This window comes from Myotis daubentonii, chromosome 1 (genome assembly GCF_963259705.1).
Source record: "Myotis daubentonii chromosome 1, mMyoDau2.1, whole genome shotgun sequence".
Lineage (NCBI taxonomy): Eukaryota > Metazoa > Chordata > Mammalia > Chiroptera > Vespertilionidae > Myotis > Myotis daubentonii.
In genome coordinates this window covers 231429528-231448205 of record NC_081840.1, presented here as the reverse complement: position 1 = coordinate 231448205, position 18678 = coordinate 231429528, and the positions used below count along the sequence as shown (strand labels likewise).

General features: G+C 51.8%; 1 protein-coding gene across 9 annotated transcripts in view; it reads right to left on the bottom strand.

The window, feature by feature from the left end:
- Window positions 1-18678, bottom strand: part of TBC1D14 (TBC1 domain family member 14) — an 81968-nt gene that overhangs the window by 17628 nt on the left and 45662 nt on the right. For 8 of the 9 annotated variants that reach the window (XM_059676183.1, XM_059676192.1, XM_059676202.1 and 5 more), the window contains 5 exons: window positions 6791-6909; window positions 4976-5058; window positions 3181-3298; window positions 1355-1461; window positions 169-249 (listed from right to left, as the gene is read on the bottom strand). In XM_059676183.1, coding sequence (XP_059532166.1) covers window positions 169-249; window positions 1355-1461; window positions 3181-3298; window positions 4976-5058; window positions 6791-6909 — 508 coding nt within the window. Of the gene's footprint in view, window positions 1-168; window positions 250-1354; window positions 1462-3180; window positions 3299-4975; window positions 5059-6790; window positions 6910-12915; window positions 13063-18678 lie in introns of those variants that run through there. The other variant, XM_059676210.1, reaches the window with a different exon arrangement.

Genomic DNA, 18678 nt, shown 5'->3' with positions numbered 1-18678 from the left:
TCTAAAAATCAAGGAAAACGTATCCTTGGGTGAGGATTTAAAAACAAACCACCCTTTTCCAGGCAGCTGCTTGTACGCTCGCACCACGCACCACCTCAGAGAAGCGACCTGTGTTGGGTGGAGCGGTGCCCCGCTGACCAAGCCGCCGCCAGCCCGCGCCCCACGTACCTTCACTGTCCACGTCGGGGCCGCCCGCGCTGAAGCACCGCCACCTCTCCTTGGCTCGGGCGAGGCAGATGTGGAAGAGCTCTGGAAGAGAGGCCTCGGCTGAGCGTGGGCACACGCACACGCTCCTCAGAACGCCAGGGGCACACCACTGCCTCAAGTTCAACTACATACGGAAGGTCCTTCTGTTGTCTAAGGACACCAGCCACCATTCACAGAGACAGACCCACACACCACCGTGCGGGTGTTTACTTCTATGACGGCCGCCAGGCACGAGGCACGGCTGTCTGGTTTGTGAGTCCATCACTTGTACCATCGGTGAGCTCTTTGGTGTAAGATGGTCAGCTTGTGGCAGGTATGGATTAGCCAAAAACGGAGCTTGAGGAGGTCACCTCCAACAAACGCCAGTGACCCCCCCCCCCCAGCTGGCATTACTCAGGCTGCAATCGTGGGCGGATGACGTCTCCCAAGGTAAGAACAATGGTTACAGGAACCCCAGGTGCACAGAGCAGACACAAATCAATCTGCCCTAAACGCAAAGGCCTTCCATCGCTACCAGCAACTCCGGGCATTTACTGGGTACATATAACATAATGGAGATGAGGAGACAGGGAGGAAAAGGAAAAAGGAACAACTACCAGTTATTAGGCGCTTAACTGCGAGTCTGCGAGCCCCTGGCCTACCTCACCTGTGCTGGGCACAAAGTCGGGGCGGGGGGCGCAGGTGGAGGAGAGGTACACGCACACTGAATGAACGCACACGGCAAGACACAGACAGCCCTAGGAAAGGCGAGTCCAGATCTCACCTCCCCTCTACTCTGAAGCTACTAGAACCTCAAGCACCCAGTTGGGTGCAGTGCATCGTCCCTCAGAGGTGCTTCCATATCAGCTGCCTGGGGAACAATGCCACAGAAAACAGCAGCGTCCAAAGACAACCCGCACCCCAGAGCGCAACCTGCACCCCAGAGCACAACCACGTGCCCCCACCGCACGCCGTGACCAGGCTGGCTCCCTACAGGTGGCTGCAGCTCCTGGAGGACAGGCACCTGGCCTCTCACAGCTTCCGCAATGGTGTCCTTTCTCCTGACAGCAGGGCAGAGGGACAGGAGAAGCCACATGACCTGGCCGGAGGGGACGGTGGGGGGCGGGGGGGGGGGCAATTCCTCGAGCCTTCAAGCGCAAGCACTCACCGTGGGTGATGTTTAACTCGTTGCCAATGGCTAAGCTCCAGACTTTGCCTCTCACACTGGGAGGGATCCCCTGCCACCACAGGTCCCGGACTTTTCTAGAGCACCACCTGGACAGAGAGGAAAACCAGTTTATGCAGCTGTTCTCCTGGGTGCCTCCCCCAACCACAGGACAGGGGATACACAGGGATGTCGCAGCTCTGCCCTCAGGAGACTTAGGTCCGGTGTCCACAGAGACCAGATCAGTGCGCTCTCCACTGGGCAATACTGTGGCAGGTACACCCAGGGCACTGCACGGGAGGGAGCAGCAGCACAAACCAGAGGGTCGGCACTATCCTGAGCTGAACCCTCAGTAACCCGTAGCAGTTTAAGCAGACGAAGGGTGGGAAGGATCCAGAACGGACCTCGCTGTGCAGGAACGGCTGCTAGCTGAGCAGGGGGGAGGGAGGGGGGACAGGACTGCTGCGGAGCTGCAAGTGCAGGGCAGGTGGCACGCAGGGCACAGCTGCCAAGCTCTAATGGCAGGGCACTCTGCTACCTCAGCACGCTCTCCACGGCTCGGGCACTGAGGCCCTCTGCTCACAGTGGCTCACAGCCGCATACTGGGACAAGGTGCAAAGACTCCCCTGGTGCTCCTCAGCGCAGCCCAGTGAGAGAGCACAGGCCGAGGCCGCGGAACACGTCTGCACCCCAACTCCATGCTTTCCTGTGCAACCCGAGCAAATGACTCCTCTGCAGCACCGAATGCAGAAAGCATCCGTGAAGGGCGGCCGTGGAGCGGGACGATGCAGTGACACCCGGCCTCGTGCCTGGCCCCTAGCTGGTGCGTCTCAGGCAGTGCCAAGCGCGGGCCTCTGGACCTCATCACACCCCGTCAGTGCGGGATGGACCAGGGTGGGAACTGCAGCCACAGAGGGGGATGGCCCTAGGTCCTGAGGACCTCACTCTTGTCGCTGAGTCCCATTTGAGAAAACAGTTTCCTGACTGTGTCCAGTCGCATAAAGGCACAGCCTGGAAATGCTTGGGAAATGCTTGTTTTCCTAGGGGACACCCGCAACGGGGCTGTCTGACCCCCTAATGAGACAGAGTGACACTCGGGGAAGTGCCAGGACTGAGTCCCCCACATCCCGACATCGGGTGCAGGCTGAAAGCGACGAGAGACGAGAAACGGGCACCCAAGCTTCCTGGCAACTCCTGGTGATGAGGGGAGGCCCACACAGGGTCACACAGGGCCCTCCCCGCCCTGAGCCACAGGAAGAACTGTCCCCAGCTGTCCCACGGACGGAGAGATGACAGCAGCTGCCAGACTGCCCTGGGGGCTGTCATCAGAGAAGAGTCAGTCCCTACCCTCAGACAGAGGACGACAGCAGTGCACCCAAGGGTGTCTCCTCCAGCCCCTGGCCAGGAAGGGCTTCCCCACAGAAGACTGAGCTTCATACAACAGAGAGTGGGAGGGATCACAGGGCAAGAGCACTCCAGGCAGAGGGAACAGAGCAGGCAAAGGCCCTGAGGCTCCCTGATGAGAGCGCTCCATCCACGTGCAGGAGAGATCAAAGGTGCGGCTCCCGAGAAAGGGAGTTCCGCGTCACTGAAATCTGAAGTGGGGGAATGACACAGCCATGGGCTGCTGATCCCTCTGGAAGGAGGACGGGGAACTGTCACAGGATCCAGATGAGGGTCGACAGGCCTGAGCCTCAGCAGGGAAGGGAGAAGCTGCACACCTGACCCTACGTCCTCCCACCACAGGCAGGACGCTGACCGACATCAGTGCGGCCGCTCCTGGATCCCAGACGGACATGACAAAGCGCACCGCGCCCGTCCCAGCTTACATGGTTTCCCAGTTCGGCAAAATCTCATTGTTCCACGTCAGGACAGCATTCCCGATGCTTTCTTCCTGCCGGCATCTTTCTTCCAGCTGCTTCTTCCTCCGCTGGGCTTCCTTCAGCTCTGGGAATCGCAACGGAGAAGAGGAAAGGTTCCGTTAACTGGCAGCCACCACTTCAAGTGGGTGATTTTTCTCAGTCACGCAGCAAAGACCCCTGAGTGGCACTGACAGGGCCATGAGACCCACCCCCTTCCCACTGTGGGCAGCTTAGACGGCGCGGTGTTACCATCTTTTAGTAAGCTTTTCAGGTGTAACATACAAACAGGAAAGCATACCAATAAAGCGGAATCAATGATCACAAAATAGGCCAACTCATGAAACTTCCACCGCAATCAAAGGACAGAGCACTGCAGATCCCAGAGGCGCCTCGTGAGCTCCCCGCCAGGCCCCTCCCAGCACAACTTGGAGCCTCCTGTCTCGCAGCCCGAGCAGAACCCTTAATGTGCAATAGCAGCTCTGGGAAACACCGTGCGTTAATTTACATATACTTTTGTGTGTTTTTATTGTGGTAAAATACACAAAACATAAAATTTACTGTTAACGATTTTAAGTATACAATTAGTGGCATTAAGCACATTCACATCATTACCCAACCATCACCAACATCGTCTCCAGAATGTTCTCAGCTTCCCAAACTGAAACTCGGCACCAATTAAACTCTAGCCCCGCCGCATTCCCCCGCACCCGCCCAGCCCCTGGCAATCACCATTCTTCCGTCTCTATGATTCTGCCTACTCTAAGGGTCCCATAGAAGTGGGATCACAGTGTTTGTCTTCTTGACTAAGCATAAATCCCCAAGGTTCACCCGTGCTGAGGCACGCTCCAGAACTCCCTTACTTTTTAAGGCTGAATAATATGCCGTTGTATGTATAGCCCACATTATGTGAATCACATTCTTTTTTTTTTAAATCCTTGTCATAGGATGTTGCAAGGCATTTTACCAAATCCTATCCCATCTTGTAAAAAAAGGAAACTCGCCCGGCCAGCATGGCTCCGTGGTTGAGCGTCAACCTATGAACCAGGAGGTCATGGTTCAATTCCCGGTCAGGGCACATGCCCGGGTTGTGGGCTTGATCCGCACTGGGGGGCATGCAGGAGGCAGCCTATCGATGATTCTCTCTCATCATTGGTATCTCTCTCTCTCTCTCTCCCCACCACTTCCTTCCTCTCTGAAATCAATAAAAATATATTTAAAATAAAATAAAAATGGAAACTGAGCCGAGAGAGAGAGAGCTTTGCCCATCACTGCTGGCCGAGGCTTTCCGCAGTTCATACTCTTACCCTAGACCAGTGATGGCGAACCTTTTGAGCTCGGCGTGTCAGCATTTTGAAAAACCCTAACTTAACTCTGGTGCCATGTCACATATAGAAATTTTTTGATATTTGCAACCATAGTAAAACAAAGATTTATATTTTTGATATTTATTTTATATATTTAAATGCCATTTAACAAAGAAAAATCAACCAAAAAAATGAGTTCGCGTGTCACCTGACACGCGTGTCATAGGTTCGCCATCACTGCCCTAGACAATCTCTCTCCTGGTGTCAAAATGCTAAGACCTTGAGTAAAGCTAGCAGGAATGACATGATAGAAGCACACACTTTTGTGGAAAACTATAAATTTCAAAATACTAAAAGCCTTCAGTTCAGGTTCAAGGGCCCCAGACAGGAAGAAGGAAATATCCAGACAGACACAGAGTCCTGTGCGGCCTTACGCACCCGCACACGTGGACCCTCACCTCGCTTTTTGGCCTGGACCACCATTTCTTCATACTGCTGCCTGTGCTTCTGAGCTTCTTCAGCTGGCTTCGCCGGGAGATTTCTTGATAGAAAATAAATGATTTCCCACCATTATGAATCCTATATAATAAAGAGCTAATATGCTAATTAGACTGGACGGCAGAACAAACTTCCAGAATGACCTTCTGGAAAAACCAGTGGGTAGGGCTACGGGGCCGCGAGGCAGCCCGAGCCACGAGGGCCGAGCCCCTTGCACGAATTTTGTGCTTCGGGCCTCTAGTATCAAATAAAATTCTTTGAGAAACAAAACTTGAAGCATTACTAGTAAAAAGTAAATAAAAAAGAAAAGCTCAAAACACAAAACTAAACACATTAAGATGACAAAGACACAGCTCATTTATAAACTAAAAATATTTCTTACAAAAGTAAAATAAGCTCATGGTAAAAAATCTGAAGTATAAAGATCAGTAAAAAGAAGAAGGTGCCAAAACCGGTTTGGCTCAGTGGATAGAGCGTCGGCCTGCGGACTGAAAGGTCCCAGGTTTGATTCTGGTCAAGGGCATGTACCTGGGTTGCGGGCACATCCCCAGTAGGAGATGTGCAGGAGGCAGCTGATCGATGTTTCTCTCTCATCGATGTTTCTAGCTCTCTATCTCTCTCCCTTCCTCTCTGTAAAAAAATCAATAAAATATATAAAAAAAAAAAAAAAGAAGAAGGTACTAGTAACAATTACCCATCATTCCAAGAGATACACACTTAATCTTTTGGTGTTTTTCACCTTAGCTCCAAAGAAACTTCGATCTGACCACAATACACTAATAACTGTCGACACTTGCCCGGGAAGGAGGGACCCTAACAACATATAGGGTGCTAATGTGTGAACACATTTCCTGCCGGTTTGTAAGTGTGCTAGTTTCACACTGGGTATGCGGCTCATCGGCGTGTATACAAATGTATACCACAGCTCTGAGCATCTGAATGTGGTGAGCGGCTACAAATCCTGTTTGAAAAAATAAAATGCACGTTCTCCTTCAGAAATGGACAGTCCTCAAACAGATGGCCACCACCAGAGGAGGGGTGCTGGGCCAGCGGCTCCCGCGGGTCCTGACGACCCAGCACTGGTCCAGGCAACCCTCCGCAGGGCCGCTGCCTCCAACACCCACTTCCAGGACCCTGCTGTGTTCTCTTGCGGTTACAGCCAGCCTACAGTTTACAACAGCTACTTACGTATTTGTAAAATGCTAAGTTAAATGAAACACCACCTGAATGGAAAATCCTAGGCAACACTTCTATGTTAAAGGACAGCTTTCCAAATCAGTCACTTACTATCCCTAGGACGCACGTTAATTAATATAGGAAATGAAGAGGAACTCAGCATTTTTTCTTGTTGTTCATCCTCACCTGAGGATATTTTTTCCATTGCCCTTTTTTTTTTCTTTTAGAAAGAATGGAGGGAGGGTAAGGAGCGAGGAGGGAGGAAGACGGGGGAAAGGAAAAGAGAGAGAGAGAAACATCAATATGAGAGAGACACATCGATTGGTTGCCTCCCACACATGCTCTACGTGGCCGGGGATGGAACCTGCAACCCTGGTATGTGCCCTTGACCAGGAACTGAACCCATGACACCCTTCAGTGCACAGTCCGACATTCTAACCACTGAGCCATGCCGGTCAGGGTGGAACTGGGCACTTTTAACGAGTGCTGTGGCTCACTCTTCTCTCTGTGTCCCTAGTTCCCTTCTGATGGAAAGGTGCCTCATCAGCGAGGTGTCCTTATCCACTAAAGCCAACACCCAAGCTCTTCTTGGGACTCACGCTGGTCTGTCCTCCAGGATGAGTGCGGTGGTGGAAAGCGGCTCGAAGTCCAGATTCTTCCTCACATTCTGCTTTGGGGAGGGTGGCCTGCTAGCTCGTCCAGCCTGGTCTTCATATTCCTGGGACAAAGAAACCAGGGTTACCGCGGGCCTGCCAGCTCTGACATGACGACGCCCTGGGGAAGCAAGAGCGTGTGCTGGTCTGCCGTCCTTTAGGCTGACTCTGAGGGTGACGTGCTGAAAGTGTTCTTGCTGAGCAGGAGAGCCTGCCACGGCAAGGGGGCCTGCAGCTCTGCAGCTTCTGTGCTGCTGAGCGACACCAGGACAGTGGATGCCCATGATGGTGAGAAAGTCACCAGGACCTCCTCACCCCGCTGCCCCTTCCCGAGGGCCCCAAGCATCGTCTCGTCTCCTCTGCTTCTCCTGTGAATTTTAACTGGTTATTACAGTGGCCACTGGGAATCTCAGAGCCAGACCAACAGCCAGTTTCAGCACTCACCTGACCTCCGGCCTCCTCTCATACCCTAAATTTCTAAGTCACTTCCTTCTACCCCATGGCATTTGATGCATATTTATTAGCTGTTTAAATATTTCCTGAAATGAGGAACAGGTTAACATCTTTTGCATAAAGCTCTTTCATTTTCTTAAACCAGAAATATCAAAAAACAAAATCTTTAACATCGTACGAAGCCGTCACTGCGAGCTGCTACATGAGTAACTGCCATGCCCTGGAAATCTGAGAGCGGCCCCCACGCTGCCAGGTCACGAAAGCTCAGTTGCACCTGGTGACCCACATTCCTCACACCCAACCAGAAGAGTTCAGGAGAGCCAAGCACGTTGGTGCCAGAGTCCAGTTTCTGAACCTGTGTGTGTGTGCGCGTGTGTGTATACCCTTAGCCCTCTGAAAAAAAAGAAAAAGAGATATACAAAAACCCACACTATTCTCTTGCTGCCTGTTATGGACAAGGCTCTTGGGACCCTCCCATAAGAGAGGACAATCTAGCTGGGAAAACAGGACACCCAAATGTGTACTTAGCCTGAGACTAAAACAACTATTTCAACAACAGAAGCAGTATCATGAGTGCAAAGTGATTAACTGCTAAATGAATTTTACTGACAGCAGCTGCCAAGAGGGGTGCTGCTGGCAAAATTATCTGGCAAGCAATTACTCTCAGCCAGAAAAGCCTACAGAGACTCCTAAAAGCGCAAAGGGAAAGTGACCTCCCCAAATACGCAGGCTCCGCGAGGGTGTGCACCCCGAAGCAGGTGGGTGGGAGAGTTTCTGTCCGTCTGGATGTACAAGTTTGGGCGTCTTAACACTTCTTACCCTGACTTCAAGGGGTTCCACTAAAATACTGAAATGACCTCCTTACCAAAAACTGAGACCACGATGCCCTTGGCCATCAAGTCTAACATCCCAGCACCTACGTGTGCCAGCTGCTCTGCTGCAACCTAACAGCACCAGCTTCAGGAAGCTTCCAACCTGGCGTCTGGGGGTCAAAACCTGGGATCTTACGGGAAACCCACCCAAAGCTGTGTGTTGATAATGAGTGGGAGGCATGTCGCCTTTCAACAAGGATTAGTAACGACTGCCCCACAAGGTGCTACTGATGGGCTGACACTGGTCTAGTGAACTCTACGCCAGGCCCAAAGGTGTTAGCCCGGAAGAGGGATGTGCCATAACCTGGACGCCCGTTTCCATTTGCTCTTGTGGGCGTTACTCGTCGTCTCACTTTATGTCCGTAACAAGCTCCATGGCAAGTGTGAGCCCATCTTACAGATATGGTAGCTGACCTGCCCTCAAGGACACAGCCAGCGGGGGGCGGGGCCTGTAGGACTAAGGACCAGGGGAGGCTCCTGAGGCCATGAGCACAGACAGCCCCTGGTGCAGAGAAGTGCTGCCCTGGTTGCTGGGTGCCACGACCCTTCTTCCCCTCGGACCTGACAACTGTACGCAGCAGAAAAGATGCTCTGGGGCCAGACCCCAAGCAAGGAGCCCTGCGAACAGCACACACGGGAAGAGGAGGAGTGAATTAAAGGCCTTGCCTCATGCCCAACACTACTAGGTCTCTCAGGTTAGAGCTCTGAGGCTCTATTACTAAGAAGCAGCAATGGCCGCTGAGGATAAGCAGCTTGTCAAGGGCTTTATGGGGGCTGAGTTGGCTCAACTTCCCTTTCACGCGAGCCCTCTGAGGGAGGAGCTGCCATGGTCCCCAGGTCACACATCGGGAGGTGGAGGCCCGCAGCGGCCATGACTCCTGCTGGGGAGCTGGGATCAGCCGCCGAGCCTTCTGGCTCTGCAGCCACGTTTCTCAGCGACGGCCACACTCCAGAACTCCTGCAGCCACTCACAGGCAGCGTCCAGGTGATGTAGTCACTCACACTCAGTCTGAAAAAGCTTTGCAACGGCGACGGACACCTGTGCTACTGAACTCAGCGCACATGCAGGGCAAAGCTCACGTTGTAATCACACAGAGCATTACATGATGAGAAAGCAAACAAAAGCAGAGGAGGCCTGGCCCGTCCACATTGGAAATCCCAGGGACAGCCTTTCCAGAACTGGAAGCAGCACTTCACAACAGGAATGGCACCGGAAGTTGCTGCGGGTCCTGCTCCAAACCCAGTTCTCCCACAGCGACCTCGAGGTCAACAGTGAGCTCCTGCTCCAAACCAGACAAGCAGCCTCAGCAACAACAAGGAGGTCCCACGGGTCCTTGTGTGTATGGTGGGGGTGGGGGTGGGTGCAGTGGCAAGAAGTTTCTGGAAAATAACTTTCAGTTGTGGGTTATCGATGTTGGGGTCAGCACGGGATGTGGCGAATGCTAGGGCTTTGGAAGCAAAAGGACTTGGCTCTACCAGCGGCTCTCAACCTGTGGGTCACGAGCAATGAAAATACATCCTGCATATCAGATATTTACATTATGATTCATAACAGTAGCAAAATTACAGTTGTGAAGTAGCAACGAAAATAATTTTATGGTTGGGGGTCACCACAACATGAGGAACTGTATTAAAGGGTAGCGACGTTAGGAAGGTTGAGAACGACTGCCTGAGTAAGCCCGGGCTCTGACCTTAGGCAAATCATCTGGCTTTGCTTCTGTCTCAGCGTCTGTTTCCTCATATAAAATGAGAGCAGCCATGAGCACTCCCGTGACGATGAGATGGCATAGGCCACATTCGCCCTTTCTGTGTGCGGGCAACTGTCAGGGCAGTCCCGCCCTCAGCCCACCTTATCCTTCCAAAGTTTCTTCTCTTCCTGGGACCCTTCTGGGACCATGTTTTGAAGTCTCTTGGTTTAACCCAGTGACAATGCCCTTCATTGTTGTGCTCATCAGCAGCCCTGCGAGCTCATCAGTACAAACCGCCCATTCAAGCAACGGCAACGGATTCCAACGCCTGCTCAGAAGGAATTTAGAGCAGGGCTCTTCAGTCTAGCAAATCCGCTGAAGTGGTCACGCCAGCATTTTTTAAAATCTAACAATAAAGAGCATCAGAGTGCACATAGTAAGGCCAGTTTGCTTCCGTTCTAAACCCAGTTTTATCTGCGTGCTGAGTTGAATTGTTTAACAGGGTTGGGGGTGGAGGGTGGCACATCAGAAAGGTTTGCAAGCCACTAATTTAGAAGCATAGTAGGTCAAGTCCCTGCTCTCAGTGGTTCATCAAGTACCCTGCTGGGAAGACAAGACCAACACCAATGAGACAAGAGCAAATGAAATGTGCTGCATCTAACCAGGGGCCAGGTGGTGGGGGAAGCAGCTGGCAGGGGTAAATGAGCAGGACCTCACTCCACACAGGGCCAGGAGCAGAACAGATTTAGCCGTCAGGGGAAGGCGGAAGGGGCTTCTGTAGTGAGGGGCCACAGGCCCAGCCTGCAATGTTTCACTCTAGTAGGGGCAGGTAAGACGCCAGCAGAGGCTAGGAATCCAGGGCAGACCATGGAAACTGCCGGGAGAGAGTAAGTCTCGTGCCACGGGAGCCCGAGGACAGGGTGCCCATGGCTGGGGAACAGAGGGAAGCAGCTCATAAAGGGAGCCATCTGAGTGGACAAAGGACAGGAGCCCCAACAGCACAAGCAGCAGCCTAGAGGTGCACACGAGAGGGCTGACCCACGGGTAGCGAGCACTGAGACGGAGCACGGTGCTGAGTCAAAGCTGTTTTGCTCTGAGTTTTAAGGGCTCAACACAAGCCACCTAGAGCTGGCGAACAAGGCGAGTAGGCTGAGAGCTGGGCTGCTACAGCGCCAGAAGCCGACTGTGGGCGTGGTGAGCCTGTCACCACACCCACGGCGGGGTCTACAGGGCCGTGTCTACAGCACGTGTGATCCGAGCAGTGCGCAAGGCAGGACAAGGGCACTGGGCTCCTGCATGAAGTGTATACTTTGCCAGTTAAAAAAGACAAAACACAAAGCCTACCTCAGCGAACATGTGTTTTAAGAGAACAAAGGATCAAGATTCTCAAACAATGAAGGTAACATGGTCCTGGCAGGATGACTAGAGGGTCATCAATGCTACTCACTGAGCTGTGGAGTGCTGTAAAGATGGCCGCTTATGCTACACTCCTGGCCAGTAGCGCTCTGGCTTCTGGGAAAGCTACCTTAGCCAGAGGAAGAAAGGCTCATCAGTCAAAACCTGTGTTTAAGTCTTTGATTCACTGTACCCAGTATCATGATTCACCTTTTAAAATAATGATGAGGGTTCTGGAGGTATGTTGGAATAAAGTATGGCGGGCCGCCCCATGTAGTACCTATTAAAAGACTGATGTGAACCGACGCCAGGGACAGCACAGCACCACCTCTGCACAGGCCGAGGGCCCAGGCAGCCTGCAGGGGAAGCTTGGGTGGGTGGGTGGGTGGGTGGGTGGAGGAGCAGCAGGCCTGGGTGGGATCAGCGCCACCAGCAGCCTGACCTTGAGCACATCCCTTCACCCTGTTTCCTCATTTATTAAATGAGAAGATTAAATGAGAATGAGTTACATAGACACATCGCCACAGCAGGTGTACAACGACAGGAGTATTACTGTCACTGCATTGCTACAAAATTATTTATATATATATATATAAATTTCAGAGAGGAAAGGAGAGAGAAAGGCAGAAACATCAGTGATGAGAGAGAATCATTAATTGGCTGCTTCCTGCATACCCCCTACTGGGGATCGAGCCTGCAACCTGGGCATGTGCCCTCCCTGATGGGGAATCCAACTGTGACCTCCTGGTTCATAGGTTGACGCCCAACCACTGATCCACACCTGCTGAGCCAAAATTACTTTTCACAGTATTCCCATTAAGATACTTAACAGATTGTGGTGAAGTCCCGGAACACAGCAGCTGATCTCACTGCCATTTGTAACAAGCAATTGGGGGGGGGGGGGCATTGTTTTAGAATCTGACATGAGACCTGTTTTGTTTTGCCATTTTGGGTGGGGAAGAGTGGCTTGTGCAGTCTTACAAATGCTTAGCTTTCCAAGGCAGACCTGGTGACCACCGCGGCTTGATCTCACACTAAGAAGGAACCCAAGGCTTCCTCATACTTTAATTCTTTTATCTACTTACCACGCAGTATTTTCCCAGAAAGCATTCTCTAAGTTACTGGGAATGTTGGCATTTGGGAAATCACAGGAGACCTTTTAAACTGTCATATTCCTTACAAAACATCTAGAACACAAAGTGACTATGTGGGCTAGTGGAGAGCATGTACTCAACCTGATCTGTGGGCTTTCACAAGCCTGGCTGCTGCTGCGATGTGACCGCCTTACTCGGACCCAGGGCCATACAAAGGCCTCCTAGGATGGCAGGCAAGGCCGTCCTGGCCTCTAGGAGATGCCTGGCCGTGGCTGACCTGAATCTGGGAACAGGACGCCATCCCATTTGGGGTAAGAATTAGGGCACATCGCGGTTCTCTCTCTTGGAGCCTCTCACCACACCCATGGAAGCCGAGCCCGGCTAGGAGATCATATGGAAGCACAGACACAAAGCATGGAGGGAGGAGGGAGGCGCAGCGCCGGCCCATGCAGGCGTCACGGTGGGACAGATGAATGTGACACATGCATACGGGCGCACCCACGTCGGAACCTCCGGCCGAGGACAGGCGGGCAGGCCTCGGAGGGGCGCGGGCGCCCGGCCCCACTCACCATGAACGCCGCGGGGCTCAGAGGCGCGCGGCCGGCGGCTCCATGCCCGAGAGCGAGCGGGGCTCCGGCGGGACCTCGGGCGGCGGCTCCGGCGCAGCGGGCGGGGGCGGCAGGCAGATCAATCGCGCGCAGATGCGGCGCAGCTGATCCGCGCGCTCCGTTTCGGCGCGTCAGGCCTGGCTGGTGGGGACCCTGGGCGCTGGGGGGCGGCGCGCAGACGGGTAGACTCCGGGTTCCCCCAGGTCCCGCCAGCTGGGGAAGGTGGCACGGAGCCCTCAGGGCACCTGGCATGCGGATGCAGGGCACGCTTAGCCCGTCCGACCCGGGCCTCGCTGCTCACATCCGCGCCTTCAGCTGCACCCTCAGCAGAGACATCGCAGGAGAATGTACGTTGTCAAGGAGAACCAGCCAGCACCCAACCCCACACAGCCAAGCCCTGTCTTGTAGGACTTTTTAAAATGAGGAGTGTATATAACCAAGGGGAACTGCACAGAAAATATTAACACTGGACGCACTGCGTGGTGCGGTGATTCTGAGCAATTTTTATTCCGCGGTTCATGTTTTCCACAGTAAGATTAGTTCAACCAAAACACCAGGGACAAAACTCAAAAACACATACTGATAGAAACAGGGCCTGTGATTGCTCGTCAACACTAATTAAACAGTACACTTCAGACCAGAGCTTCCCACTGTTTGTCAATCATACCTCCATTAAAAAAAACTTGCCCTAGGTGGCTTGGCTCAGTGGATAGAGCGTCGGCCTGTGGACTGAAGAAGGGTCACAGGTTTGATTTAGGATTTTAGGTCATATGCCTGGGTTGAGGGCTCCATCCCCCATAGGGGGCGTGTGGGAGGCAGCCCATCAATGATTCTCTCTCATCATTGATGTTTCTATCTCTCTCTCCCTCTCCCTTCCTCTCTGACATCAATATATCTATATCTATATATCTATCTATATATATATATTTAAACTGTTTACAATCTGCGTAGGCTCAAAGTTATTTCTGGTCCGCCTGTGGGTCCACTGTCCCAGAACTGGACACACTGGGTCCTAGAGACACGAGACCCTCCTGTGATGGAAATAACCAGTCCCGGGACCATGGCACCAGGCCACCCCAGCTGGTTTCTGGATAAGTAGCATCATCAAACCACCACCAGGAACCTCTTCAGCCAGATGAAGCCTGTGATGTGCACGAGGCTCTAAGAGACAGACAAGGACCGGTGGTGGGACGTACGCGGAGAAACTGGAATTGTCCCACGTCACTGGCAGCTGCAGCCATTTTGGAAAAGGGTGGCATTTCCTTGTATATTCAGTATGGACCTGCCACACTCCCTTCTACCCGAGAGAAGTAAGATACGCATCCACAGAAAGGCTAGCGTCCAAGTAACCATAGAAGCACTATCCATAACAGGCCACCACCAGAGCAATCCAGCGCCGCCAGAAGGGGTAAATGGCACTGACAGGAGAGGACGGAGCGCTATGCCTCACAGCGCTGGCTGGAGGGCCGCAGACATGCTCAGTCAGAGATGCCAGGCACAGACAACGGAATTTCTTAAAAAGGCAGATCTCTAGCGATACAGCACATTAGTGTTTGCCTGAAGCTGGAGGTGGGAGCGGAGAGCCACTGCAGACAGCCATGAGGGAACATTTTTGAGATGAAAGTATTCCAAAACTGGCCTGCAGACGCTGGCGTAACTGCATCAACACATGAAAAATCACTGAACACATATAGTGAGTGGATTCTCTGGTACAGTAATCCGTCAATAAAGCCCTTTTTAAAAAGTAATGGGATGCAAGTGAAGAGGTTGATTCTGGCTGGAAAGATTAAAGAAAACCTCGTGAAGAAAAATTATTCACAATTTGGAAATAAGACAAAAGGAGAGCGGGAGGGTAGAGACCTTTCAGCTCATACCTGGGCATGTTTAACATCCTGCCTACAGCTCACTTAATTCTCCAGGAGAATGTGCGCCCAGGAACTGTGAAGTGGCCTGTTACTTGTGGGTTTATGCCCCATAGAAAACTCCAAAGATCATGTTTTCTTATCCCCACTGGTGTGTTTGTTGATTTAAATCTAGCCTAGCGATCTTCTTCCAATTCTTCTTTGTCTATATGCCTATAGACACCTACTTTCTCACTGTTACCATCTCACTCTTCTCCTGGATGTGTGAAATGAATCCTTGACCTGTGGTAATTTTTCAAAGAAGGTAAATGTCAGTTTAAAAATGGTAAAATAACTGTTTTCTATTAAGAGACTAAAAGGACAAGTAACTAAGGGCAACTGGGAAAGTGGTCTGAACATGTCACGGTCAGAGGCTACTGTGGACTCACTGAGCATTTTCTCAGGTGCGTCAACAGCTTCATGGTTATGTAGGGGAACGTCTTTACTTTGAAGAGCTGTATGCTGCCATATTTAGGGGTAAGATGTCATGGTATCTGCAATTTATTTCCAATGGTTCCATTTTTTTTTTAAGTAGAAAGAGGCGCAATGAAATGAATAAGGCAAAATGTCAACAATCTGATGAGTGGCACCTATGTGGTGTTCAGCAAGTCATTTTTGAACCCTTCTGTGGGTTTTTCTTCACAAGGAGCAGAAGCTGGAAGGTGGCCAGCCTTTGGATCTCATCTCAAATACCACCCCCACAGGAACCTCCTGCCCAGCGAAGCAGGGCCCTGTGCTTCTGACCAGGCATTAGGACAGTGATGGCGAACCTTTTGAGCTCGGCGTGTCAGCATTTTGAAAAACCCTAACTTAACTCTGGTGCCGTGTCACATATAGACATTTTTTGATATTTGCAACCATAGTAAAACAAAGGCTTTTATTTTTGATATTTATTTTACATATTTAAATGCCATTTAACAAAGAAAAAGCAACCAAAAAATGAGTTCGCGTGTCACCTCTGACACGCGTGTCATAGGTTTGCCATCACTGCATTAGGGTGTGCTCTCAGAGCACTTACTCACGACTTGTAATTACACGGCTATCTGATTAATAGTTCTTTCCCCCAAGAGACCCTAAAACCTCTGAGAGCGGGGGCTTCAGTGGCATTTTCACAACTAAAGGCTTTGTTAAGAACACGGTACCCTGCAGCCACTCAGGACTTGTGGACTCAATAATGTCCCCTCCTTCCCTCCCTTCCCCTCCCTCCCATGGTTCCTTCCTGCACTTTTGGTGCTTGGCCCGAGGATAAAGATGAACAAGGTCACTGCCCTGAGTCACTCACAGGCCAGCACTCAAATTACTGCCCTGCACAGGTGCTCCATCCTGGGACCAAGGAAAACCCCTGAGGCTTCCAAGGGGCCCAGGAGGCGGCTGACCCAGGCTGGGGTTACTGGTGACTTTTAGGAGACAGTCCCTTGCGGGGGGAAGAGGGCTAACATGTGAAGCTCACAGAGAGGCGAGGGTTCTCGGCCTTCCATGCCTCCTCCAACCACCTAGTGCCACACACACTTTAGACCTCACCTACCTGAGCCCACAGGATCACTCAACTTAAATACGAGATGTGTCAAGCACGTGCTAAATGTGCATTAAGGTACACTTACCAAGCACACTGCTCATCTCTTCTGGCAGGCTGTCACCTTCAAGCCACTGCCATGTATTTCAGAATTGAGCACCATTTACCAAGTTTTAACTCTACATGATACCATGTGATGACAGTGTAACTTTTACTGAAAGTGAATGATGGACCCCAAATATGCCCTGTAGTAATCCCCGGGGTGTGACTGTCACTGTACGTGGCAGAAAGGACTTCACAGATGTGATGAACATAATGGACCTGAGCCAGGGAGAGTATCCTGGATTATCTGGGTTGGCCCAAAATACCACAGCTGTCCTTAAAAGAGGGAAGCAGATGGAGATGTGCCTACAGAGAGGGAAGGCAACGTGTCGATGGAAACAGAGACACATGATGCAGCCACAAGCCAAGGAATGCCAGCAGCCTCTGAAAGCTGGAGAAAGACAGATTCTCTCTGGAGCTTCTGCGAAGCCCAGCCAACACCTTCATCTTCATCTGGAAGACCCATTTTGGACTTCTGACCTTGAAAACTACAGGAGAATAAATCTGTATTGTTTTAAGCCACCACCAAGTTTGTGGTAATTTGTTAGAGCAGCAACAGGAAACTAATACAAGTATCATCAGCACATATCCCAGATACTGAGGGTCCAAGTGGCTTCCCCTAGTTAGCAGTTGGTATGTGGCAGGGTGGGATTTCAACCCCAGCAGTCTGATTCAGAGCCTCTCACTGTCAACTTCCTTGATTCGCAGCTGCTGAGCTAAGATTTCAGTTTCCTAAGCCAGCTTTCCCTTCACGGCCTCAAGGCCACGTTAACTACCCGATACAGGCATAAGCCTAAGGAACAACCAAAACCCTCGCCTATTAATTCAGGGCAGACCACGAAGCTTCTGGGCCAACAAGGAGACTCCCTCCCTAGTGCTTCCACATGCTGACATGACGCTTTTTTTTAAGTAATATTCTCAGTTCAACTTCGACAAGCAACTTAAAGGAAAATTTAGAAATAGCCTTATAAGTCCTATGCAGTCCCTGTGAAAGGGAACAGAATACTTCACCCCAAAATGTGCCACTCTGGAATACTGAGTATTTTGGATTAAAGTTACTTGAGAGACAGCTGGTATAAGGACACTCTAACCCTCCTTTGTCCCCCTGGGAGCAGCACAGTCATGTCCCATGTGGAGGTGCCCTCCCTGTACCAGGAGGTGGAAGGCATCCTTATCACCCGAGAGAGGGAATTCAGGGCCAAGGAGGCTGTAGAAGCAAACCTTGTTGCTTCATCATTTACCACCCCAAGCTCACACACCTCTGTCTGTGCACTCCTCACACATTTACCGTTTCCTTGTCTAACCCCACAAAAGCCTCCCGCTTTAATCACTTGAGTCTCGTATTTTTATGGGGCTCCAATATACACAAAACGAAATTTGTTTTTCTCCTGCTGGTCTGTGTCATGTCAATGTAATTGTCTGGCCAGCCGAAGAACTTGGAAGGGAAGGAGGAACACGTTTTGGCCCCTGCGCTTGCTGATGATGGCTCCTCGGGAGTGCCCACAGCGCCGGCCCCGAGCTCTGTGCCCACAAGACAAGCCACCATGCCTGTGCCTACTGGCTATGGGGGAGGCCCGAGGAAGGGGCGGCCTGGCGCTCCCGCAGTGCGGGAGAGGTTCTACGAGACTCAAATCGCAGTCTTCCGCTGGGATGAGATCGACGGGACGCTCTGGGCAGGGTCCTTCGGCTGCCGCTGTTCTCTCAGAGCTCACTGCACTGCCCAGGGGAGGGCAGAAGCGTCTGAAGGCTCCGAGGGCCACCTCTCTGGGTCTTCCTAGGAAGCTGCCTTGATCCAGCGAGTTCCACGAAACACACCTTTCTGGTTCCGGCTACACACAGGCCACCAGACAGTGGACACTGTCACCAAGGTCAGTCAGAAACGGGGTCAGAACACAGTCCTCTCTGAATAAGCACAGGGTATCCAGTCCTCGAGTTGTGTCCACACCAGGGCGGCTGCGCACAGCTCCCAGCCTGGGACCCGTCGCAGAAGTGCATCCGTGGGGGGAGGGAGTGTGTCTGTATGAGAAGGGCCTGGGAGACTCCAGCCAGGAAGGGGCTGTGCGGCCTCCAGGTGCAGAGGGCTTTCCTGGTACCTGCTTACTCTATCATCTGGGTTTCACAGGTATGTGTTCATGCACTGTTTGTATCATTTGAAAAAAACAACACAATTTTTAAGCCATTTCAGATGGCATCCGATACTGATTATGC